Genomic DNA, 27226 nt, shown 5'->3' with positions numbered 1-27226 from the left:
GCTAACCACAGACTTACTTCAGTAATCTTACCCAGAACCCATTCAACCCACTGACTTTGATGAGAGAATTGTGAGTGGTAAAATGCTAACTCATTTCCAGGCTTTAGGACTCTTGAGGACAGAAAATGGATATTTGTGATTAAACAAAATCAAAATGACACGTGATGAAAAAATGACATCTATCTATCTATCTATCTATCTATCTATATGTATAGATATAGATAATAACTACTTAATGTAAACTTAACTGAAGATGAAGGTCAGTTTTTACTAAACACATAAGGAACATGCTAGGTGGTGTCAATAAACAGCTACTTGAACTCATCTGATAGGACTCTAAGGGTCATGTATGTCGGACAACAAAACGTTAGCAACCATTTAAATTAAAAAAATTACATACATGCATACATTTTTCATAGCAGCAATATTAATAATTATGATCAACAGTTTTTCTGCTCGAGGCAGAAACATTCTACAGCAGCGAGGAAAAAAGGATTTATGCTAGGTCAAATATCCTAAAATAAATCACTGCAAGAAATTAGGATTGTAGCCAAAGGCATGATATAAACGTTATTAAATGACACACTGCTGTGTGGGAGGAAATGAAGTTCTTGAACAATTTTTGTTGCTCAGCCTTTGCACTCAGTTGTAGGGCGACATGTTTCAAGTGTACATACAGTATCATTTACACTGTTAATAATGTTGATGCTCATTTGCACATATTCTATCTTTGGTTGTTTACTTGCATATATCAGTCTCCAGTGCTGATTGCATCTCTCCACTGCCTCCTCATCCGTCTTGATAATTTCTTCATAGTCTAAATCTGGCACTATTTAACCTTCATCGCTTGGATATTCACTTCTGTACATGTGCGCGCGGCACCATCTGTCCAGATTGGCTGTCAGGTCGACTCAGCAGGTGTCTTTGATAACAGGTTGTTGGGGAAGCTTTGGAGAATCGTCAGTGGGTAGCACTGAGCCGCCAGTATCAGAGTGCATGTTCTGCAAAGTTGAGTTTCCTTTACTGAAATAATTGGTGCTGAAGTTTTTGTTGCATTCTCTGATGTTTCCTTGAAAACATTTAAACTGTAACTTAAAGTTACTGTGAGGAGGATGAATACACTTGCAACATCTGAGCAACCCTGAACAAACTATGTGTCACTGAAGTTAGATAAAGTTCCAGAAACAAATAAAATCTTATAATCGGGTATTTGGTTCCACTGCTCCAGACGCTGCTGTTTCGCTGTACTTCTATACACTGTCATTGACTTCTGTGTTGCGTGTTTTTCTTATCACTGCTGTACTCCCTCGCCATAAAAAGCAAAGTGCAGGCATATTGTTTTGATCGTATCAAGGTCAGCTCAGCAGATATGGAGAACTTATTTTCTGGCAAGAGTGGAAAGAAAATTGGAAACTACAGCACATCGGAATAATTTCTGTGACTGCTCCTCTTGTCCAAGTGTTCAAGGCTTTTACTGTCTATGAAGAAAAAAACTTTAATTGACTGTCTCTGTTCATCAGTGACAAAATGTTACTCACTACATTTACTCAAGTACTGTATTTAAATTCAATTTAGAGGCACACCCACTTAACTCCACTTGTTATATGTTGGTTTTAGTAACTTCTGACTTCCCTTATCTTGTCAGCCCCAAGCTCATTGGTTCCTACTGAATATATATATATATATATATATATATATATATATATATATATATATAAAGTTAAATGGTTTTAGGTCCAGTAACTTTCTAGTCAAGTTACTCAAACAGGAGGAAATAGTGCATTCGTTGGGGGCTATTTTCAGCAGTGATTTCACTGAAATTTGGTGCTCTGGTGAGTATTTGGGGCAGCCGGATGGTGCATGTGGGACTGAGTCAAAATAAACTACAGTGTGTGTGTCCATGGTAATGAAGGAACATGTCACACAGTGCAACAGTGTGACTCGCTGATGGGTCTTTAGTAGTTTTATGACAACAATTGAGCTCTATGGCGCAGAGGAAGAAGATATATCAGGCTCTGATACACACACAATACTTCTTAGTAGGCACTGTTGATTTTGGCCAATGACTGTACATAAGGATGGACAACGTGTCTCCCACTGTAAAAAAAATGAAAGCCAAAATATCCCAAATATGGTCACGGTTATCTTGCGCTGGGGACGTCTTTTGGAGCTAGAGTCTGCACAGTAGCGATCACCGCACACGCAGCTGTCAATCGTGATGTCACACCACCCTTTTTATAACAACAAATGACTAATTCAAACCAAACTTATCAGCAAAACAAACACTTGAACATAAATAGCATGTTGGAAACGACCTAAAATGACAGAAATCAACTTTGGCAAAAATTTATCGATGTTTTAGTTTGGCCCACGTCCCATCCACTAACATGTAGGGGCGGAGTTTATGTCCTATACTGCAGCCACCAGGGGGCAACTGAGATGTTTTGGCTTCAATCTGGGGATGCTGTCACATCATAAACCTTATCTACAGTCTATGGTTTTTGTCTTTTAATGAGATTTGCCAGGCAATCACAAAAAAATTGATTTGTTGACAGGAAAAAAAAACACTATCTAATCTAAAAAGAATCTAATGTTCAATCTTAACTTCCTTTTCTTTTGGGTCTATTTGGTCCATTTCACCTTGACTTGGTGTCTCTTTGGAGACAGAGAAGACACAGCTGCAGGCGAGACAGTGTTCACCAACAGCTTGTCAGTGTCTTTGACCCAGAATGGAGGTCTCTTTTCATCTTCATTGTATTCCTGAAACTGTGGACCCAGCTGTCGTGGACACATTCCTCCCTCTGACCTGTTATGTAGGTCTCATCTCTGTTATCTCTGACCTGGAAGAGACCTGGAATGTGTGTGTTTGTATATGAGTGTGAGCGTGTATGTGTGCCCAGCCGCAGCTCACCATCGTCACTGAAGTCGTCCACCAGAATGATCTCGTGGATGAGATGAACTGGAGTTCTGTTCAAAACGCTGGAGAGACAAAAGAAAATATTAGTCTCACATATGCATAAACACGAGTATACAGTCAAAAAAAAGGGATGTGCAATATACTGAAAGCTGACACGTAAATGCCAACTTACACACACACAGACACATGCACACACACACACACACTCAGGTGCTCATGAATTCATTATGTACGCACTGCACGCCATATGAAACAACATATTGAAAATGTCAGCCCAAATTCCTGTTATGAAAATGTATGACGTGTCGCCTCTAAGAAACTATTTCATTAAAGAGGAAGATTGAAACATAAAAAATTCATAACTTTTACTGGAGGAAAATAAGAAAACGTGTTTTGTCCTGGGTGTTCTGCTCTATTTTATTTCATTATTTCTGCTATTCAATAACCTCTGTGTTCATCATCCCCTCGGGATAAGGCTGAGGAGGAGAGAAGGAGGAGGGAGGAAGTGAGGGTGGGAGGAAGGAGAGAGGTAGGGAGGACAGAGGAAAGATAGGTAGAGAAAGGGGCAAGACAATAGACAGGGGGGAAAAGGATGAAGGCAGATGGAGAAAGAGACAGAGGAGGAATGACTGGAAGGAGTGTTGGAGGAAAGACAGACAGATGAGAGGAAGAGGACATCGAAGGGAAGCGGGAAGAAAGGGAGGAGAGAAGGCAGTGTAGAAAAAAACAAAGAAAGAGAAAAGACAGAAAGGAACGAAGCAAAAATATGGAAATGAGAGGAGTAACACAAAAGAGAACAAATGACAGGGAGGGGAGAAGGAAGGAGGAGAAGGAGAGGTGGCAGGATAAAAAGAAGGGAAGAAGAAAAGATGGATGCCAGGGATAATTGGACACAATAAAGTGGACAGGAAAGGATGGAGGAGACTGGGATGGAAGGAGGAGACTATGGTAAAAAGTGAATGAGTGAGAAGGGGGAGACAAAGATGAAATGAGATGGATGGAAGCAGAGATGGAGGCAAGAAAGAATGAGTAAGAGTAAGAAAAGGAAGGGTGGAGATAAGGGGAGGAAAACTACCATATGTAGTACCGTGGCATTATGTATTGGTGGGTGTCCACTGTACTATTTGGTGCATATCTATTATGTATATGAATTCTATAAGATGTGCCGTTTTATTCTGTTTCAGAGGACCTTCTCAACATATGGCCAGCAGCTCATTTACACTTCTTTTTTCCTACTTTCTGATGATAAATGAGCACTGTGTCCTTCAAATAAACTAATAAAATGAAACAAAATGTAAAAAACATGGAGAATATGTGAACAAAGGCGCAAGGGATCAGTGTACAGAGTTGAAATCTACAGGAGAGAGAAAGGAAAAAGAAAGGAGGTAAGGAGGAAAGGTGGGAGTGAGGGCAGACCGTTGGTTGATTGAGACAGATCAAGGGAAGGAAATGTGAGCGGAGAAGGATGGATGGAATTTGGGAGAGGTGGAAGTGAAGAAGGGAGCGAGGGAGGGATGGAAGGAGTTGAAGCTGATAATGCAGAAGGAGGGAACGTGGAGCAAAGCTATGAGTCTCTGAGGCACCGGACCCCATCAGGAGAAGTGATGGATGCAGGGAGGGGGAGGAGGAGGAGGGGGAGGTGGAGTGAGATGAAAGAGTGAAGGATGATAAAGGAGGAGAGAGAGAGAGAGAGAGAGAGAGAGAGAGAGAGAGAGAGAGATGGCAGGCTAGTAAGGGAGACAAATAACCCTGATTGTAACTCTCCCTCGCTCTGTGTGAGTCGAGGGCCGATCAGGAGAGGTGGATGAATTGGATTGATGGATGAGATGGAGGGAAGAAGAGAGGGCAGGAGGAGGAGGAGAGAAGGCAAGCAAATAAGAAAAGAGGGCGGAGCCAAGACGGAGGAAGGGATAAAGATGGACAGATGAGGTGATCAAGTAGAAAGATAATAGTGTGTTATTGTCATTATATCACATTAAATCCTCCACTGAATCTATCTATCTATCTATTGGTCCGTCTGTCTATCGATCTATCTGTATTACAGTGGGGCAGAAAGACATGGATGGATGGACACAATCTCCTTTCATTCTTTTACTTTCTCTCTCCACCTCCTCTTCTACCTTTCAACACCTTCTCTCTTTCCCTCTCTCTCTCTCTCTCTCTCTCTCTCTCTCTCTCTCTCTGTTACACACACACTCACACACACTCACACACACAGGGGCTCCCATTCTCTGGTTCACAGGCCACTAGCTATGAGGCTTAACCTCCCCTCAGGCGTGCTGAGGGAGAAGCTATCTGCAGCTCACAGAAAATATTATCACCGCTGACAATACCGCAGTCGGCTGCCACAGAATAGCAGCTCTGTATCTGCGCCGCTCATTTCCAACAGCCGTATATCAATTTTAGGGGGGGAATTTTTTGAAAAATTTTCATTACCTACAGCTGCCATTTGGAGAGCGCTTTCATCCAAAGTGCCTTAAGAGCGTGCATTTTTAGAGCTGCGTGTGTGTGTGGACCCCGGTGGGAATTGAACCCCACTCTCTGGCAGCCACAGCGCTGATGCTAAATGGGTGCTGCTGTACGACTGCCAGGGTGAGGGGTTCAATTCCCTCGAGAGCCGCCCATGCTTGGCACTAACAGTAGAGTGGGGCAATTTGGATGAAAGCAATAAAAGCGGGTGCAAAAATAGTCCTTCAAAGACCAGAACCAAAACAACAGAGGTAATGTTACACTCTCCTTTCGGCCATGTTGCTCTTTGGTAGCAGCGAGGAGCGGTGGCTGTATCATCAAATGGACAACTACACCATCTCATCAGAATGAAACAGTCATAGAGAATTTCTTTCTGTTTGATTAATATCTGATATGTTTGATTGATTTTGTGTCTTGTCATTTGGCTAACGCTGGCAACCTGTCTATTGTGCGCCCAACTTCTTGCCAAGTGCATGCTGGGACAGAATCCAGCCCCCACACAAGCCCGAACAGGGTAAGCAGTTTCGAGAATGGACAGATGGATAGATTGTCAATGAGCTTGCTAACTATAGCATAAGGCTTGCTAAATGTGAACAGGTGTGGACAGAACTCAAGTAGCAGATTTTATCATTTGCCGACACTCGACTAGAGTTAGAACTGTAGGCTGACGTCAAAGTCAGAAGCAGTTTTTATGTGACTTTGAATGAGGGATTTTAACTATATGGCAAAGTAAGCCAGAAGTGTCTGCAGCATCTAAGAAAGATGGAGAAGAAAGAGAAACATGAGATACTGTGAGATGAGAGCTTGGTATGAAAAGATGATTTATTCCACTACTTGTTTCATCACTACTGCTTTCATTTCTTTTATCTTAAGTTGTAACCCAAGGGGCACCTGTTATTTTGTTTCACAAGTAACTGTACTATCATTTTTTATCACATTTTTTAACAACAGTAGCAGCACGGCTCCATGGATGGCAGCATCAGTGGTTCTACCACTTTTGTCCAGACAGAACAACTCAAAAACTTTTGGATGGATTGCCATGACATTTCCTACAGATATCCATAGTGCCCGGAGGATTAAGCCTAATGACTTTGGCAATCCCTTCACTTTTCCTGTAGAGACACAAGGAGGTCAAAGCTTTCACTTATCCAGTGAAATATCCAAGTGGCTGCCTCCGGGATGTGAAGCCAATGTGGGAGTGCCAAAAACTGTGATTCCTTGAATGGAGCACTTGAGGCTGGCTCCCACAGTGAATCAATCCCCATGGACCCCTATGTTAAAAGGCCCAACTTTACAGCAGAAATAAACATATTTACAGCCTGGTACAAAAATGGTATGGTCTCTATAGCTAATTTCAACATTATGACAACTGTACAGGGGGTAAATTTCCATATAACTCACCCATAGAAATGTTACTAAGGTTTAAAGTTATGCATAATTAAGAGCATGGCCACTTTGAGTGACAAATGGGTGCAGTCATTTGATAAATTGCTACCACTGTGACATCGTTGGTCAGGTATTGTAACCATGGTGAAACCTCAGATCCACAGAGTATAGGCATAGCTCTCGCTATGTCAGTGTGTTTCCAGTTCATAACAGTTAATTGTAACATTTTGGTCACCTATAAAGTTTTAAGCTTGTTTTTCGTGTGCAAAAAAATAGCATGTTAATGTTATAAATGCACTGTGCTAACCAAGCTAGCAGCTAGCATTAGGGTTATCGCCATCCTCTCATCCAAATATGGTCACTTCTGCCTTCAAAATGCCAAACGTCTATGGAAATATCTCAAGATCTATACAGGTTTGATTGCCATTAAATTAGTACAGACATTCATGTCCTCCGCAGGATGAATGGTAAGCATTCTGATGATCCCTTAGCTTTTTGCTGAGCCCCATCAACAGGTCAAACTTAAATTTGTCCAGTACTTTGCTATATGACCAAAATACCTGCAAAAACAAATGCCAATTGTTGTAATTCAATCTAGCTTGGAAATGATTAGATAAGGCTGTTTACTTGGAGTCCAAAAGTGGCAAATACAAAGTAACTACATCCAAATTCCTATTCCTTCTTCTTCTTTACAGTCAATAAATTAACTGAAATGTATAATTGTCCTTTTAGCTCATTTCCCATGTTAATGAAATAGTAACTTATTAATAACCCGTACATTAAACAAGCTCTAATTAAAATAACTCACAACACCATTAACTAATGATATTTTATGTTGAAAAATGATGAAAAGCAGATTATGCCTTATAAAGACTGGAAGTCTGGAAGTTTGACTTGGTCTCAAGACTTAACTCGCTGATGACATGGATGGCAAATGGATGGCATGGTCCCACTTCTGAAAGTATCACTGGAATGTTGTGAAGATATACATACTAGCAAACACAACTCATTGTAACTATCAGTCTGTTTTTAATGTTAACAGCTGATTTGCTTAATTAGCTTGCTAGCAACTGCAGCAAATAGCCAATATTAACAGTTTCCTCAGGCCTCAACAACCACTCAGACAACACCAGCTCCAGTTGTTAAACCATTTATTTCACCTTTGATTGTGCATCGACAACTCTCTGCTGGTCTTCCACTAAGGCAGTGGCTTTTGCTGAACATGTGATGCAGGTACAAAATCTCTATTACAGGTTTCAGATTGTCTTGCCACTCTGCTGCCCAGGATTTATGGATTTATTTACACCTGAGAAGTGATGCTTTCAACTGTTGTGAGCAAGATATCTTCTGCTCTGTTGGTTGCTGTAAAACACATCGCCACTCCCTCCTTTATGTGTATGTGGTGTTTTGTTTTATTTTTGATTGTAAATCAGCTGCAGAATTGTTTTTCACTAACACCACTCTCTACAGGTGAGGAGTCAAATTAGTTACCACTGTTCATGCAGTATTTGCTCGGGGCACAATTTCTTTCTTTTTTTATCTTCTCTAAAGCTTTCTCCCTTTCCATATTTCTCAATTTCGTACCTCAGCTTGGCCCCCCCTCTCCCTCTTTCTTCCTCTCTCTCTCTCTCTCTCTCTGCCTGATTGGTTAGCTGACAGCCAGTTCTTCCATCCTGCACCTTGCTGGAGTAATTCATCACTCTTTTCTCACCACCTCTGCATCCACCGCTCTTCCCATTCATCCGCATCCCGCTATCTCTCAGCGACCAATTTAAATATCAAGACCTCTGACAGCTATGCAAGAATTCTACTGCAAAAATTAAATGTCCACTTTTTGGAAGAAAAAAAAAAACCCTATTTATTCTTAAATGGTTCTCAGGGTGACATGATTATTATTAAAAGTCCAGACATCTTAAAATGTGTAGCAACGAACATCATCCCTTACAAAACAGATTTTCATTGCTTGTTAAATCTTTCTTGCTTTGACAGAAAGCCTTTCCCAGCAGATATGCAGAAACTGTTCTTGGAAAGAAATCCTGATTCAGCCACTCAATACATTCTGTTCTGTCGAACCACCGGTGATGCATTATGTTATAGATCTGCAGCCAGTAAATACTGTCTCATCACTGCTGATCTACAGTGCTGTGCATCTACATTTATCAGTCCCAGTCCAGAGTTAAATGGTTAGTTTGTCCATGTTAAATACAGTCTTGTCGCTGCTAATTAACAATGATCTATATCTATATTCACTAATTGCTGTCTGATGATGTTTATTTAGTGGGTGCTGTATGTATGAGCTCATTAGAGATAATCTAATGCCTCTGACAAGCACTGAAAGGTACCTAGATAGAGTATGTAATGCTACACATCAGTATCCTGTAAACACTGTCAAATTTTGTCTTAACACAAGTGAAGCTGGATGCCAAATGTATGTATTTGGTAAATGCTAAGGTGACTACACATGTTTTGTGGACTGCATCCCATTGGCCAAAATCTGTCAAGAATCAGTATAAATAAATGTTTTAGTATGCAATATGTTTGCTGCAATGGTGTGCATAAAAGGTATAAAGGTTGAGATAGAAATGAGGAGGAGCAGGGTACAATAGAGAAGCACTGAATCCAATACAAAACAGTGAAACTTGCAGTAGAAAGCAAAAGCTATAAATCTACCTAATGACCTCCTCCTAATAAATCCTGAGTGATCAGTTGAAGAGGAAGTGATCCGGACTCTTTACTGTGCGTTTTTAGGACCACTGAATCAGAAAGTGCTGAGCTGGTGCTGATCTAGAGCTCTCCCTCTCTCTTTTTTTCCCATGATGCTCTTGTGGCTCCTCCATAATAATGGAACCTCTGCAGCTCAGGAAGCTGTTCTTACACACACACACACACACACACACACACAGAAATATGAAGAACCAAAACAAACTAAACCGATTAAAACCAAACATGTCGTCAAAGGCTCCAGATCTCTTTTCTCTCCTTCTCCGCCTGCTTATCTCTCGCCCAGCGGAGACGGAGAAGATGAGATCAATTTTCGGATCAGAGCTTGATTAAATATCGACAAGGCCCAGCTCCCCCTCAGAAAGCAACTCTTTGATCATGAGATGAAAAGCTTTCAAAGTGCCCATCATTGTCTCAGAAATCAAACTTATTAGTTTCGGCCTGCATATCGCCGAGCCCCAAAGGGCACAAAAACTCCAGAATTATACCCTTTTATAATGTAATTGTAGGCAATACGCTTTCAGTGTTTTCAGAGTCCCCGGAGCAAAGCATGATTGCAGATACTAAAAAGAAAACTTATCTAGCTATTATCTAGCTATTCAAGGTTTTTTTTTTTTCTCTCTGCTTGAAATCTGACGCTTGAAATTAGATTGCAATTTTTTGCTGTCTTTGACTAAATATCTTTAGAAGCCTCTAAGAAAAAGTTTTATGACACTGAATATCCTTTGTAAACTTTTTGGCTGTGATCCGAACACAATTGGAGAATAAGCAGATTGATATTTTCAGAAGTATTCACCCATAACGAGTGATGATGAAGGTTTTTTCTCAGCTCAGTACTTCACTTCACATTATCATAGTTTCACATATTCACATTAAGGAGCGACAAACATTCTCTGATGCTGGTTGTTGTGCAAGTTAAATACTGCTCAAGGGCATAGCTGTAGCATCTATGAGAGCAGTAACATTGGTAGTATATAACACCTTTCTCAAGTTTGTGTCAGCCCTTCTTTCCTTTCTTTGAATAACATTAGTTTCTGATGAATTTATATGCTTGTGGGGATCTACAACACGAAAGATGTTTGAATTGGATTTGAATTGGATTTCTTGGAAGTCAGAGCATCTATTTTCACAGTGCCACGCAATTTTGTTCTGATGGCCCAAAATTACAAAGCACCGTCAGTCTCAAAAAGTCCCACTGGATGGAAAGTCTATAGCCTGTTATCCCAAAAACAAACGCCCATTGCTCTGAAGTCCCGTTTCTCTGAAAATACACACTCCCTGCAGTTAGTTTCAATGTCCACTCAGCATCTGAGCCACCGATCTCACATATTTTTACTGACCCTTTGCGGTGTTTCAGCCATTGAACCCAAGTGTTTCTTTTATCAAACTGTCCCTACTTTTCCAGCAGCTTTATTGCCAAAAATTTGAATGTTTTAAGCCAAAAACACAATCTTTTCCTAACCATAACCAAGTGGTTTTTGTGTCTAAACCTGATTTCACCACAGTGTTGTTGAGTAACGTCAAGTTTCAACGTATATGCCACAAAATAATGTGCAAATGTAAGGTATCCATTGTCTACAGAAACATACAATGCTGACATTTTTTTCTGGTGACTAACCGCAAAGTGTGTACTTTTGGAGAAAAAGGACTTCAGGGCATTGGGTGATGGTTTTTGGGATAACGGGCTGTAAGATAAATGGGGTTTTCAGTCCACGACATTTTTCGGACTAACATGGCTTTGGAGGGCGGCACAGTGGTGTGGTGGTTAGCACTATCGCCTCACAGCAAGAGGGTTGCTGGTTCGATCCCGGGTGTGGGAGGCCTTCTGTGCGGAGTTTGCATGTTCTCCCCGTGTCAGCGTGGGTTCTCTCCGGGCACTCTCCGGCTTCCTCCCACAGTCCAAAGACATGCAGGACTAGGGGGACTAGGTTAACTGATAACTCTAAATTGTCTGTAGGTGTGAATGTGAGTGTGAATGGTTGTTTGTCTCTATGTGCCAGCCCTGCGATAGACTGGCGACCTGTCCAGGGTGTACCCTGCCTCTCGCCCGATGTCAGCTGGGATAGGCTCCAGCCCCCCCGCAACCCTCAAGAGGTTGAAGCAATTAGAAGATGAATGAATGAATGAACATGGCTTTGGAATTTGGGCCGTCAAAACAATGGGTAGTTCCTATTTTTTTTTTACACACCCTAGAACAGTCTTAAAAATGGTCCTTGCCCAAAACTGCAGCACCACAAGACAATAATATAACTTAAACAAAAAAATAAAGGTTAAAATTGTTCACTATGATAGATTACATATCTTAGATCATTTTCAAGTCTCTATAAGTTTTATCTTGTAGTGCACTGCAATAAACTGAAACCACTGGTGGAAAATCAATCTAAAAATTGATAGTTTGCTTTGGCCCAGCAGTAACGTAAATTACACACAATTTGTAGTTAATGGGCCCAAACCTGCAAAACCACATGATGGTCCATTAAATGCCCTTAAGGAGGCATTAACACTTCCAAGTCCAGTCAAGTAACTCTAACTCTGACCTCTCTGTGGAGTTATCAAGTATAAAGGGACTTTCAGAACCAGTGAGTTCACTGTCTCTTAATGTAAGAAGAGGAAACACTGTCTCAGATTCTTACAAAAGCAACATTTTTGATAACTTTGTTTCCATATAAAGCAAACATCTCTATCAAAAAACAGTTGGATGTGCAGCTTTTGAACATTTCAAAACTCAACAAACAAACAAGTTGCTCCACTCTTACGGGACCTTTACTCATTACATAACCATTTCTGTTGGCTGCTGCCTTTGTGTGATCCACTGACTCATGGAAAAACTGTAAATGTCAAGTGATCTCTTGTAGCACTGTTAACTTTTTGTCATTTTACCAAAGTACTTCAGTCTGCCTGTGGAGACACCAGGTAGAACTCGACTCTAAAAGTGGACACTTTCTGTAAACCTGCTGCTCCTTAACTCTGAAGTAAAACAGGAAATGAAAGCTTGGAAAAGTAAAATATATATAGATAAAATCTAAAATGTTCAAAAGCTGAGAGCTAAACCAATCAGTTCCACACTGTCCAAATGCTGAATAGCATCTGAAACCAACTCCCCACACCTTTTCAGTGTGACACCTTTTTGGTGCTTCAGTCAGAGCGACTTCTGTTGCCTCTCTTATGCACAACTGAGAGCAACAACATAAATGCAGGGAGAGACTGTCCAAAAGTTAGCGCCATTATGACTATTTGTACAAGTAATTACATTACCTTTCTCTATGAGGCCAGGCCTTTCAATGAGTGTTGCCATTTACAACAGCTAAAATTGATTAGCCCTCAGAGTGTGCTACACAATGAGTTTGAATGACATTGTGTATAAACTAGTTTTTTAGTTTCAACAGGATTCCTACACATTGTCCTTTTCAAAACTGCATAAAAAGTTCCAGACTTTTCTGCAGATAGTTTAGATTATATTTAACATCTGAGTACAAATAGCTAGCCGTTCAGTCCACACACCTGTGCAAAAAGTTGAAGTTTCATTATCATACATCACTGCCCAAAGAGGAAGTAACCTTATTGGCGTTATCGACCCTTTTTTTAGCCTTTTACAAATGATAAACAAAAATGACTTGAAAAATGTCAAGAGTAATTAATTTAGTAATTAGTTATTGGTCATGGATGTCCTGGTTTGGTTCAGTTATAAGGCACTTGGGGCAGAGCTGTTTTGCAGGTGTACAGGCGTAGAGCAGCTCTGCGTAGGAATGTGTGCGTTCAGTTGCACACAATACTTCACGTCACTCTGGCCTGCACACTCACAGTGGTAAACATTTTGGCTGTGCTGGCTACCTGCACCAGACACCATGAAAAACCCTCAGTAGGGTAAATTTATTTTTAAGAGTTCTCAATTTTAGATTTTAGTGAGCAGAATAAGGCAATAGTCTGGAAATATCTGGAAATAAATATGTTTTATACTCTCTTTTCTTTTTTCCCATATTCATCTAGACCTGGAATTTAATGAAATCAAATTCCATACTTTTCTATACTGTTTCAAGCAAACATTTGCCTTCAGCCCTGATGCTAAATTTTTCCAAAAATGCAACACAAAATCCCCTGTTGTTGTAATAAATGACATGAATTTAAAACTGTTGAGAAGGCACAATGGCAAACAAGGCCACATATTACTCTTGACATTCATTTTAAATCCAGGAAGTTTTGAAAAGCTACAGTTTTTCATCTAGATGTAAAATCTTGTGCAACCCACTTTGTTGGCATGTACATCTGATTAGCAGCTTTAATAGGAATGATGAGGATGCCATTTTAGAATACCGTATCCCAAAATACATCCATGGTAGACCTCCTTTCTTTCACTGCTCATCAGCCATGTGGCTGTAACGGTATGGTGCAGCGACCACTTCCACTGTTTGTCACCAACTGTAGATATATATAACACATATAACGAGCATTTAACATTCAGAGAGCAGCGAGTGTTCAGAACTGCAGGAGGAAAAATCTTGCTTTACTATTATTATTTTGTTATATCTATCTGCAGTCAAGGGCAGTAAAACAAACATAAAATGTCAAAATGAATGCATGATCTGCGGATTATCGCTGCCATAAATATCTTTTAAATAGAAGATATGTTCATCTCGAAATGTTTCCATGTCCAATAACGCTGTTTGTAGCAGTGACGGAACTTCAGAGGAATCTGTGCATCCTGGTGAGAGAAAATGTTCCAAATTCACAAACTAAAAATAAAAGGCAGCTAAACTACTTCCAGCTCCAAGTCACCACCAGCAAACACACACACACACACACACACACACACACACACACTTACAGACAGAGAGCCAGAGCCAAAGGGAGCAGAGGGGCCCAGGGAGACAGATTGTCTTTTAATTGGTTGAAAACTGCAGAGCTTTGAGAAGGGCTGAAGGGGAGGATACACACACACTCACAGAAACAAACGCACACACTTGCACACAAAACACACAATGTCCTCTGTGATAGTGAGGAGACGTAGCCGGTCCCTGCTGACTGACTGGTATAATGAGCTGAACCCCGGCCAAAACCTGGAGGTGTGTGTGTGTTTGTGTGTTTCTGTTTGTATTGTATGCGCGAGCGGCAACCTGCTGATATCATCAAACTAAAAGACAGAACGAAGGTTCAGAGATTGAGGGTCAGCAAAGTAAATGTGTGTGTGTTTGTGTGTGTGTGTGTGTGTGTGTGTGAAGGTTTGTTTTGCCGTACCATCACTGTATTTCCACTGTAACTTTTGGCAGCTCAGTGTTTCTTTGCTCTTCAGCCAACATTTACACTGAAGCAGGTTCTCTGAAGACTGATAGTCACAGAGGTAATTTAAAACTAAACATGCTGATAGCTAATATTTGGCCAGAATTCAATAATATTTTGCAATTTGCAATGCCAACTGCATCGTTTCCTTGCATAAAGAAATTGTACATGGCAATACAAACCAGACTTGGATGCACAAGCGTTGAATGTTAACATAAAATTACACCTTTTACCCCTTCAGGTGTTATAAATAATTAAGAGCCAAATCCATGTCTTTAAAATTACAATAAAATTACAAAATTACAGTTGGATGCATTATACACAATACCACTGTGACACCAGGTTTCCAACTGAATAAGGGAAGCAAAATTCAAATTGGAAGATGGCACCAGGGGCTGCTGCTGTGTCTTGAGCTTCTGCTGAACTTTGCTTTTTTGTTTTATTTGTTGCTTATATTTTAACTTCTGCACTATTTCATATCCTACAGTCTCATTTTTTACCTGTGTAATGTATTTTTTATACATATTTAATGAGCATTGTTGGAGAGAGCCTGAGATCTAAGAATTTCATTGCCCACAACTGCTTCTCTGCAATCGCTGTACAATAAATAATCTGAAGTTGTTGTGTGTGTGTGTGTGTGTGTGTTTGTGTGTGTACGCGCGCGCGTGCTACCTCCTGATGGTGCGCAGCAGGGTGGATCTGGCCTCATTGTGGAAGGTGATGATGATGGAAGTTGGAGGAAGATCAGAGTCATAATGAAGAATGGTGCACCTACAAAGAGGGAGAATAATTGAACGTGACATCAGACATCCATTGATCCAATAAAAGGCATATCAGATTTTAAAGTAAAGTTACCACAATTTTAGTGAGTCATACTTCCAACATTTTGAAAAGAAATACATTAAAAAGCAGAATTAAAACTTACTGCTAAGCTTCTTTAGTGGCATTTCTTTTCGTTTTTCACTCTGTTTATAAGCTGCTTGTTTTATGCAACAGTTCCTGTATATATACACTTCACAATAAAATAAATGTGACTGTTTTCTAGAGACTAGAGAGAAAATGTATCCTGAATATAATTTCAACTTTTAAGATGTTGATGCTTATATGACAATATAAATGTCTATCTCAGTTTGAGCAGTTTACGTTTGTAAAGGTAGCTGCACGGAGCTTTCTATGGGGCGTCGAACACAATACGGTGTTGTGCATGGTCAGTAAATTGGCATAAATGCAGGCTCTGTGGTTGAGGGTTTTATAGCTTACTTCCACTCCTTGCTGGTTGGTTTGAGCGGGCACTCAATGTGGCGGACCCTCTGTGTAAACTTGACTAAACTGAGTGGAAGTGGTTAGGGAGAGGGCGATGGTTTGGGAAAGGCCCTATATGTTGTCAAATTAAAGACACTATTTTGCAAATTAGGCATTTTCTGATTGAATGTAGTTGGCAGAAGTTCTGAAATTAAGAATCCAAGATAAAGAACTGTTTTGACATGTGTGTACCACGTGTTAAATGAGCCATGATGCTCTGTGCTGTGTGCGACCAAGTGATCAGACGAGACCTGTTGAAGATGAATTGCAGATAACCAGTGAGAGGCTCATTAAAATACACCACATAACAGTGTATGCGTGTGTGCTGCCTTCGCTGGGTCAGCAGCCTTTTCTTCTGAAAGAGCAGAGGCGCACACACACACACACACACACACACACACATACACACACATACAGTATAATGAGAAGACTGGCCTTTACCTATCAGATTGATGGATTGGTGACATTTTCAAACAGAAACAGGCTGCTTGCTCTCTTCTAGCCTTCATTTTTAAAAACCTCACCTTTCACAAATGTGTGTGTGTGTGTCCATGTAAAAGTTAACACAATGCACTGCACCATTAGCCAGCTTAACGCATAGTTCTCTGCTGCCTAAATCTCTACTCACAATGTGTGTTTCATTATTTGTTCATTGAAGGCACTGACGAGTTAGTGTTAGTGTTAGAAAGTGCCCTGTGTTACACTGCACCAACAGAAAAGTAAAAATACAAAATGTCAAATGTATTTGCACAACATGGGGAAACATGAAATATGAAGCATCATTTCCAAAGGTGAGAGGGCTAAAAGTAGCGAGTTCTGCCATTCAAAAACATAACTATTGTTTTCTCCCTGGAGTCATACAGCACTAAAACAACACTTGTGATCTTGTGACAAACAAAATGAATGTCAAATAATTTTACAAGTTGTAAGATTAATCTTAAACTTAGATGAGCTTGATTTGCTGTTTGTAGGCACAAACACAAAAGTCTTATTTACTTGCAGAAAGGTTTGGAAAGTTACAAACCCACATTTATAATAAGCCACGGACAAAATGTCAGGAAGCTCTTCTCTGTTGCTGCCACACTTTGTGGTTTAAAAAGATAAGATATATATATATATATATATATATATATATATTTCACAGAAAGATTTTAGCTTTTGTAGGTCAGAGGAAAGAAAACCTGTCCTTCCACATCAAAGGACATCAACAAAATGTTTGAACTGGCCAAACGTTTTTGTGATTTCGCCAACCAGAATTCATACATGTAATTTCTTCTTCCACTGCTCGTATCATGTTAGGTTGGTTCTAATAATTCTGTATTAGATTCCCCAACTGCTGAATATGCACTCTAACAGATTTTTGGCTCAGAATATCCAACATTTTATGGCTCAGCTCCTGCAAAAACCCCCAGAGTGTGCAGTCAAAGTGTCCTTGAGCCAAACATTGAACCACCTCCTGTGATTTGCTGTAGGGTTAGAACACAAGCTCAGCTCCTAATTTGTTGTATTAACAGGTCGGCACGCAGGATCAGTCAGTGCACTCGAGCACCCGGCTGTGAAATAATACAATCAGCACCTCATTAACTCGCAATTTGATTTTTTTTAGTTTAGAGGCATGATGATTAAGTGGGGAAACAATATCGGCAAAGCAGATTACAGAATGTAAAAAAAAAAAGAGAAAAGAATCAGAAACAAGTGTATGATTCACGCTCTTACAGCTGTAACGTGCACATTGCAGTGTGGCTGCAAGGAGAGGGTTCAGTGTCCTGCTCAAGGGCATGTTGGCCAGTTTAAGTCGATGTTTGTTGGGCAGCTCTTCCTTCCTTTCTTTGCATAATCTCTTCTTTCATCCTCATCTTTCTCCTCCTGTCTTTCCTTTCGTTTTATATTGCATCCAAATATCCCTGGTGTCATTCTTTTTCTTCTTTCCTTCGTCTACATTTTCCTTGCAACCATCACTTCTTCCAGTCCTTCCCCTCTCTCTCTCTCTCTCTCTCTCTTCCTCCATTTTCTTCTGTCTCTTTACACTCACTCCTTCAGTTTTTGTCTTTCACCTTATCTTTCTTTTCTATCGGTCTATCCATCTATCATGATCAGTGTTGGGCTTGTTACTCTAAAAATGTAATACATTACTCATTGCTTCTTACTCTTACAAAGTAATAATATTACTTTACTTATTACTCCCTGCCAACAGTAATTTGTTACACTACTCGTTATATTAGTTTTCCATTACACCCCATAAAATTGGTAATTGTGTATCTTCCCAAAATTCAGATGTGTCTTTATGTGAATGTCGAGGTAGTCAGCAGTAAGTGTAGCAAAGGCTAGAAACCTTTTTTATACCTGGGGTTTTCTGTTGCCTGAAACCAGTATTTTCCCAAGGTTCTGCCTGAAAGATTGAGAGTCACTCATGGTTTAACATTACATCCACCACATATCCAGCCACAAGCATCATCACTTCTTTGTAGCTGCAACTGTCCACCAGTAAAATCCAGTTGTGGTTGTTTAGCCAGTGTAGGGCTACAGCCGACCTCTGCGGTTGAGAAGGTTCACCTTTGGTAGGGTGTATTTTCTGGAGCTTCACATTGTTGTGCTGTTGGTCACAGTAGCCGAGGTGTTTCAGACCGGAGGTTTGAGAACGTGTATTTTTGTAGTAGAAAGAGTTTTAGTCCGACTACCTGCAGCAGCCGTGTTCTTGTCATCTTTCCTTCTGACAAAATTATAGTAATGGGAATATTTCCAGCTGCTATGGTAAGTGTTTTCAACTAGCTTGCTGCTTTATGACGTGCATGCACAGTACGACAATTACTAAAATTAGTCGACTGATGTGATTGCTGTATTTCAAGTCAGTAGTGATGTGATAACACAAGTAATGAGTTGTTTGGTCTGTGATAACTGTAATATTATCACTGACATCTTATTAGTAAATAGTTACACTATTTGTTAGTGGAAAAAGTAATATGATTGCCCAACACTAATCATGATTCTGACTGTCTTCCTTTCAATTTATTCTTTTCTCTCTTTCTCTTTCATCTTTTTCTTTCCTTTCATCCATCCTTTCTTTCACTTTCCTTATTGTTTTGTCTTTCACCCTCTATTTTGGTCACCTCTCTCACTTCAAATTCCTTGTCTTTGTATTTTCCTTATTCCTATCATACTTTGATAATGGCACAGATTGTGAGTTTTAAACACACACACACACACACACACACACTTTAGAAACCCGAGGTTCTTTAAATTGAAGGCCAGAGCAGGCTGCCAGCAGGCTGTTGTCACTTTGCATTCAGATTTCTTTCTGTCTTTCATTGCTCCCTCCCATCTCCCGTTCTTCTTTGCCTTTCCGTTGTTTCCATCTTTCTCCAAGTGAGAATAGGAATATACACTGTATATATTTGTCATATCATATCCCATCATGCCCCTCTCTGCCTCCTCCATCCCTCTATCTCCTCGTCTCCATCTCTGGTTTTTCTGCAGTTGATTTATTCAGCAGCTCTACCAGAGAGGAACGATGAGAAGATAAAGACGAGCCGCTGCTGCTGTATGTGTGAGTGTGTGTGTGTGTGTGTTTGTGTGTGTGTGAGAGAGAGAAGACCGAACGAGGCAGAGAGACACAGTGACAGACAGGCAGAGAGAGAGACAGACAGAGATGTACAGATAAAAGTTGTGCTGACAGATGACTGATGTTGGAGCTGATATGAACAAGCTTCCATACTCCCTGAGCGCATGTATGTTAGTGTGTGTGTGTGTGTGTGTGTGTGTGTGTGTGTGTGTGTGTGTTAACTTCCTGATACATCAAAGCTCAAGAGAGCACACACACCAGGAAGGAAGGAAACGAGAGGAAATATGGGAGAAGGGAAAAACAGATCAAGAAGAGAATAGGGAAAGCAGGAAAAAGGGAAGACGGGTAAATAATGATGGAGGGAAGAAGAGGAGTCAAAAAAAGGAAGTAAGAGGAGGTTTAAAGATTGAATAGAGAGAAGAGGAGGTGAGAAGAAGAATGGCAGGAAGATAAAAGGGAGGTGAGAGGGTAGGAGCAAATATGAGAAAGGGGAAGAGAAGAGAGATTTGAAGAGGATGTATGAAGGGAAAAGATGCGGAAAAGAGAGAGGTGTGAGGATGAGGAGTAAGGAGAGTGCCATGATGAGACAGGGGTGAGGAAAGAGAAAGAGAGAAGAGGAGTGGCAAAAATTCAGAAGAAAGGGGTAAATAAAGGAGATGGAAGAGGAGAAGAGACATGAACAGGGGGAAAATGTAGGAGAGAAGAGGAGAAAGAAAAAAAGTTCAGGAAAAGAAGAGGCGAGGATGAGAGAAATAGGGATTAGAAAGAGAAGTGTTTGGGGAACGGAAACAAAAAAGGGTAAAAGGAGAGGAGAAAACAAATGCTAGGGAGGAAGGACAAGGAGAAAAAATGTCTGCACAATGAATAAAAGAAAAAAAGACAGTGAGAAAGAATACCGGAGAAGAAAGGTAAATGAAACGAGGGTTAAATGTAGAAAAAGGGAGGAGAATACCAACAAAGAAAAGAGATAAACAAAGAGGAAATGGAAAACAGGTGTGAGATAGGAAGGAAAGAGGAAGTAGAAACATTGAGAGAAGATATCAGCGCTGTCGCCAGAATAAAATGTTGGCACTTTATGTTCCTGCAAACCACAGACAGGTTACATTTGAAGTTTCACATGTATCATATCAACATGTCTAAAGTTACATAGATTACGTGTTTAAGAGCTCAGTTAGGCAAGATGGCTGCTAAGCAGTAGACAACAGGGGCCCACTGTTCGAGACCAAAAAAAGCAGGTATTTTTTTCACAAGGATTCAGGACATTGCCAGCCATGTTTGTAGTGACAAAAGCAACGAAAATTTGAAAACGGAAACATAAATAAATAGAAAGTTTCAGCATATCTGCTACATATGCAATGTAGAAATGTCACATATCCATGCTTTGCAGAGATGAACAATGCTAATATTTATTCTGGCAATTTGGCTTAAGGTGAGGAGATAAAATGACACCAGGAGAAGGAAAAGAGAAAAGTGTCAAAATACATGAAAGAGAGTAGCTATCACTGATCATGTTTCTATCTTCTTGAGTACAACACTACCATAAATACCACAGAGGAATCTGAAGATACAAACAAAAAACAAACACAACTACTCAATGAAAACCAGAGGAGAAACTGCTGTGTCTAATTTTCTGCGGAAAAGCTTCTGCAGAGCGACAAAGATGATTTGCAGAGTTCGCAGAGAGCAGCAGAGATGTGCACCTCCTGAAAAATGTGTCTATGTGGCAGGCACCGCAAACGCTGAAGAAGTCTGACTGGACATCAGGGCCTGAGGGTGGGATTTCCAGAGAAGTACCTCACATCCATTATAAAAACAACTAGAGCATGGAACAGTGGCTAGCGGAGCAAGTTAGACGATATCATTACTTGTATGATCCCTATTCTAAATTTTATTTAAAGCGATCCTGGCTTCTCCCTTTTATCATGCATAGGGAAATAGAGGATTGTTGTGGAGCTCAGTGGAGGTTAAGTTACGCAAACTTCAATAGCAAGTTTTGATCTGTTGTTGTTACATGCTATGTGCAAACCGCTGTAGTGTAAGTTTGGCCCGTGCAAGAGGTGCCCACCACACAGAATGCATAGGTGCATAACCCTGGAAGTATAATTTAGACTTTATCTTTCACTAGTAATCAGAAGCACCTTCAGCATCTCCCAGAATACACAACACTACCTACTTTAAAGCCCATTTCAAAAGTGCATGTCTCCAAACTGCCCACAGGTTGGTAATAGACAGGAAATGAAGATAAGAAGAGGAGATGGAAACATGGAGGAGACAAAGAAGCAAAGAAAAGAAAGAGAAGAGCAAAAGGAGAAAGTGGGAAAGGAAAAGAAGAGGAAAAGATGGTGACAATAAAGGATACTGTAGGAGACGCGAAAGACGAAAAATAAGAGAAGAGAGATGAGTGTTTACTGTATTTCTGTCCAGATGGTGTGAAAATCATTCATATTTGATGAGCAGAGCCATTTGAGGAGTTGATGTTGTTTATCTGTGTGTGTGTGTGTGTGTGTGTGTGTGGTGGCTCATCAAAGTTCATGTGGAGGTGAGATAAACACATGAAAGGAGAGGTCAACACACACGCACAGTCCCTCTCTGCGGGCGGTGCAGCAGACCTGTCAAAGTGTGTGTTCGTGCTACAAAATACTAATGGCCACTGATGTAGCCCTGAGATAGTGTCAGACCTTTTCTCACACACCCACACACACACACACGCAGTACCTCCCTACCTGCAGCCTCTGATTAACACCTCTAAAGCTCTCCTCCCGCTCCGTCCTTCACTTGTTCTGCCTCTCAGCTTTTTTTATTCCCTCTCTCCTCACTTTCTCTCTGTCTCCCTGTGCCCTGCCTCACCCTCTCTCTGTCTCTCAGTTTCCTCTTGTTTTCTTTGTCCAGCTTTGTCTCGCTTGTGGCTGAAAGGCTGGAAACATAAAGACAAAACGACTTGGAGTTAATGTAACTGAGTAGTGAGTTACAGCACTGGTTTGGGAGTAAATTCTCTCACAAAAGAGCTAAATGCTTCCACCTCTACATCAAACCTCTGCCTTAACAAAGGAAAGGTTGTTTGCCATTGCTTTCCAGAATAACCCATAAGAGCAATTCCTGATCCGGAATGTCTATCACCAGGAAACATCAGTTTTAATTGTCTTTTAAAATATGCTATGGTCTGATTCAGTTTTGATAACGTTTATGGAAGTAAAACTGCTTGGTTATGGTTGGTTTTGTGAATTTTCACGGCTGGAAGAAACCAATTGGTAAGAAACAGGATGTGAACAGCTGTTTCCAGTGTCAAGGACAGAAATGATCATTTCATAGCAAAGGCATGACCCGCCCTACTCTGTCTTACTCTGCCTCTGATTGGCTTACAGTATAATTCTTACCCTAACCAATCCTGCTCCTCTGCCTAAACCTAACCAACCCAACCAACCAAGGCAACAAATACTAGCCAATCAGAAAAAGAGTAGGGTGGGTCATGCATTTGCTATCCTAGAAGACACAAATTTGTGTCAAGGGCACATGCTTTATAAAACTAACCATTCACTCCAACCCTCCTTCATGAGAAGTCTTGAGGAACTGCTCTTTTGTTGGACCAAACAACCAATGCAGCAGTTTTTCTGGTGAAGGTTATTCTCTACCAAGCATTGTAAAATCCACAAAAATAATTAGTTTTATAAGTTTAAAGTATATTTTCCAGTTATTTGAAAACGGTGCACATGTTTATTGTCATCTTTGGGGTCACAAAGATTGGATGAAATTTGGAAGATATGGGTGGTTCTACATTTTCAGTCATTTCCGTCCTCTGTGAGGTTATAGCTGTTTTCCTTTGACTTACAATAACTTTGCCAGCCACAAACATTTAAATGATAATTAAAACTATAACTGAGAGAAAAAGCCATTGTGTCAAATGTGATAATGTTGATCTGACTTGCTAGCCTTTGGAAGAGCTGTAGACTTGAGACTGAATTTAACATGAATCACAACAATTAAGACTCTATTTCACTTGATTCCCTGAATATGTGACTTAGCAGCAAAGGCCAGTAGTCTGAAACAGTAAGACTGAACTTAGGCCTACTTGGTATTTGACTCACTAACGACTTGAAAAACAGCTCAGGTCATTAGCATGTGGCTAACAGGATATTGATTTCTTCTCTTTGAATTCAATTTTCTTAATTTCCTGGGTCCTGGTGTCATCCTGTGTATATTTGCAAACTATGCATGAGTAGTGGAATTCACATGCAAAAATAGAAAATGGAAAAGTGCTTACAGTGTGCAAATACAGTACACACTGAAAAGATAATACAAAAAGGCGACTTAGGAAAGTATCACTTTTTTTTTCAATGTGAAAATCTTCAAAATAAACATGTGCAACTGGAAGTAAAATATCATTTTGTTTTTACTTGGCCAGCGTGATATGAAACAATGTCAGTTTAAGCTGGGCAAAGTTGCAGCACGCCTGCTGGAGTAAGATATTTTGGTAAGCTTTTCACCTCTGGCCTTTCTTTCTCTTCCCACTATCTCTGTCTCGCTTCTATTCAGGTGTTCACAGAGGAGAAGATGGCCTAGTTTTGGCTGGTTAGGCAACATCCATTTACATATTTATATATACACACACACACACACGCACGCGCGCGCGCACACACACACACACACACACACTTGCACACACAGCTGGTGAATGAGGGAGCAAGGGATTTCTCTTCTCTTGATTGAGAGAAAGAAAAGAAAAGAAAAAGGAGACAGCGAGGGACAGTTGATAATACCTCATTTCTTCTTTTACTGGAAAATTCCATTAGGAAAATTTCCAAGCCAATGACTCCAATGAATGAATAGCTCAAATGAATAGTTCAGTGGATTCAACAATTTTAATTGAAGCAGGTTAAATCCCCAAAAGGAGAGAAGGAGTGTATGTATTCTGCAAAAGAAAAAAACCTGACCAGGCTTTGCCCTCATATTCTCTGTATTCTGCTGCCAAAGTCAAAGTTTGAGTTTATTTTCTACTTTTATGAAGTCTATCACAATGTCGCTAACTCCCAGAACTCACACGCAGACCCATATAAACAGATTAAGGCACACTGAAACTTCAATTCTCGTTGCACTGCATCTCAGTAGATCTGTTGGATCAACACAAAAATCTAATTACTGCGTTAAAACAAGACTATGCAAGTTTTATATGATGACATAACAAACTTTCTCTTACAAATAAAAAGTTGAATTCATAAGCAAGAAAGCACACCTCAGTTAATTCAGTTCAATACACTCAGTGGTTTTGCTTATACAGCCTTACTTGGTCTGGTACAAGGTTTTTTTTCTGGCTCTAAAAAGTAAAGCGAACGCAGAGGGGCTTTAAACCTGCACTCTTTCTAATGGCCAGCAGGGGGCGCCCCAACTTTATTACCTTAATAAACATTTTGATAATGAGTTTATGGTTTCAAGTCTTCTTAAATACAACATAATGTTCATTTTTTAAATTATGGTCCTGTCTGGTAAAACAGACAATAAAGCAGGGTATGCTTTAGGGAATGACTATTTTTGTGATTGAATAATCATTACGACATTGGTGTCCTCTGGTTCTCTCGTTCAAATATGGTCACTTTTGGCTACAAAAACACAGGATGGCGACAGCCAAAATGCCAAACTCAAGGCTTCAGAACGTCAAAATGGTAGTCCAAAAACAACTGGGTGACATGATCACAGTGGCTACATCCACTTCTTTCAACAAGTCTATAATCTGATATTTTCATTAGTGCTTGATGGCTAACGTATGCAAATGTGAGCAAACTTCAGATATTGCTGTGTGACTGCCATTACTTTGACTCTTCACCACTTACAGTACTGTTACAGTATACTGTAGCATGTACCATTATCAAATAACTCTCACTTGGCCACTGTTCCGCAAATGCTATATGGTGTCACTTTAACTTTCCACCAGATCTTACTGAAATCAATTAACAGAGGCTGTCCTCACCAGAAACATGTCAGCTCTGGTCATGGTTCAAACACTTTAACAAACCACAATCATAAAGGCTACAGAGCAGAAGATGTGTATATGAGCTGTATAGGGAAGCAAAATAACATAGTTTGCTGCTTAGGTATGAGGAGTTGTCTTACAAACAGGCAGAATGAATGACTAAAAATAAAACTTCCTCAGGGACGTAGTGTGATATGGAAATATTCCATGAATATGTGATAGATGCAGCGTTAGATAACTAGAAAAATATTTTTGTACAGTATATGCAGTACATAAATAACATATGAGATGCATGGTAAATGAGTACAGGAAGAAAAATCTAAATATTACTGCTTATTCAAGAGAAATTATAAGAGTGAAGAAGAGGAAACCCTATCTGGGTGGTGTGCCATTTCTCTCAATACTCTATGTGGTGTGCTGTACATCGCCTGAGACTACACTTACTTTATGTTTAAATGACTGTAAAGAGGTAATTATTTCCATGTGTTTAAAAGACGGGATTGCCGTCCTGTCTAAAATATTGGTTGTATTGCCCTTTACAGGACAACTGATGGACAACACTGCTGTCAGTTCAACTTTGACTCCTTCTGTGTGATCCTCTGAAGCATTTCCTCAAAATCAATTCTACTCAGCACCTGATGTGTGTTCTTTGTAGCTGCTACAGGCTCAGTAGAGATGTAAGGCATAGACCTGCTTGCTAACCCTGATACAGGAGAAAGAAGTGTCTGACAGAACAGTGCCAAAAACAGATTGCAACTTTAGAAAACCCTAAAACCTACAGTACACTGTACAGTACAAACAACGCTGCAACTCTGAACTTTTAAAACACACCTTTAAACGTAACATAATAGGTCATCATAATAGGTCATCCAATAAAATCCATTTGAGAATTAGAAGAAGATTTCATATGAGCATTTTTGATTTATGGTTTAGGCTTGGTGACATTTAGGTACGAGTACTTATTAAACCTCTTCCACTCTGAGGATGCCGTCACCCTTGGCCAACATTACTGTCTTTCAGAGATTTAAAACGACAAGACCTAAGGAATCCATCGGGGCCAACCATGTCATGCTAGCTTAACAGGAAGGGGGTTAAATAACTCTCCATGTTAGGCTAAATTTTAGCAAGTGAAAAACTGGCAAGGCCATTTTCACAGGGGTCCCGTGATCTCTCACCTCAAGATATCTGAATGAAAACAGATTCTCTGGGTACCCACAAGTCTCCCCTTTACTGACATACCCACTTTATGCTAGTTTCTAGTGATAGTTTTTTCAATATCTATTTATCTAATATTAATTATACTTATTATTAAAAAATATGTAATATCTATCTCCCTAACCAGTGTTAGAATTACATGGATTGGGTATGTTAACCATTTCATTGTAGTGAGACCATCTCAACGGGGGCAGAGCACTTGCCACGGCAAGCGAACACGCCGTCTGCTGTCTTTTTGACTTGACCAATGGACTTTACTACAAGCCAACTGGATGTAGAAACAGGTGACGTCGTCAGCGATTTGACCAGCTGAGTTGCAGGTGACACCATCAGCCGCAATGTCTCTGCAACGTTCTAAAATGGTTTTGTCTCGTGGCAAATCTTTGGTCTGAATTGGACTTTAATGTGGCATTTGAGAGGG

General features: G+C 40.2%; 1 protein-coding gene across 2 annotated transcripts in view; it reads right to left on the bottom strand.

Annotated features, from left to right (window-relative positions):
• The window catches only part of galnt14 (UDP-N-acetyl-alpha-D-galactosamine:polypeptide N-acetylgalactosaminyltransferase 14 (GalNAc-T14)), a 202816-nt gene that overhangs the window by 64471 nt on the left and 111119 nt on the right, over nucleotides 1-27226 (bottom strand). For both annotated transcript variants that reach the window (XM_033648965.2, XM_033648966.2), the window contains exons 3-4: nucleotides 15440-15538; nucleotides 2912-2979 (exon numbers count right to left, since the gene is read on the bottom strand). In XM_033648965.2, coding sequence (XP_033504856.2) covers nucleotides 2912-2979; nucleotides 15440-15538 — 167 coding nt within the window. The remainder of the gene's footprint in view (nucleotides 1-2911; nucleotides 2980-15439; nucleotides 15539-27226) is intronic.

This window comes from Epinephelus lanceolatus, chromosome 13 (assembly GCF_041903045.1).
Source record: "Epinephelus lanceolatus isolate andai-2023 chromosome 13, ASM4190304v1, whole genome shotgun sequence".
Taxonomy (NCBI): domain Eukaryota; kingdom Metazoa; phylum Chordata; class Actinopteri; order Perciformes; family Serranidae; genus Epinephelus; species Epinephelus lanceolatus.
Note: the sequence above shows the minus strand (reverse complement) of the source record. Positions and strands in the feature narration are given on the sequence as shown.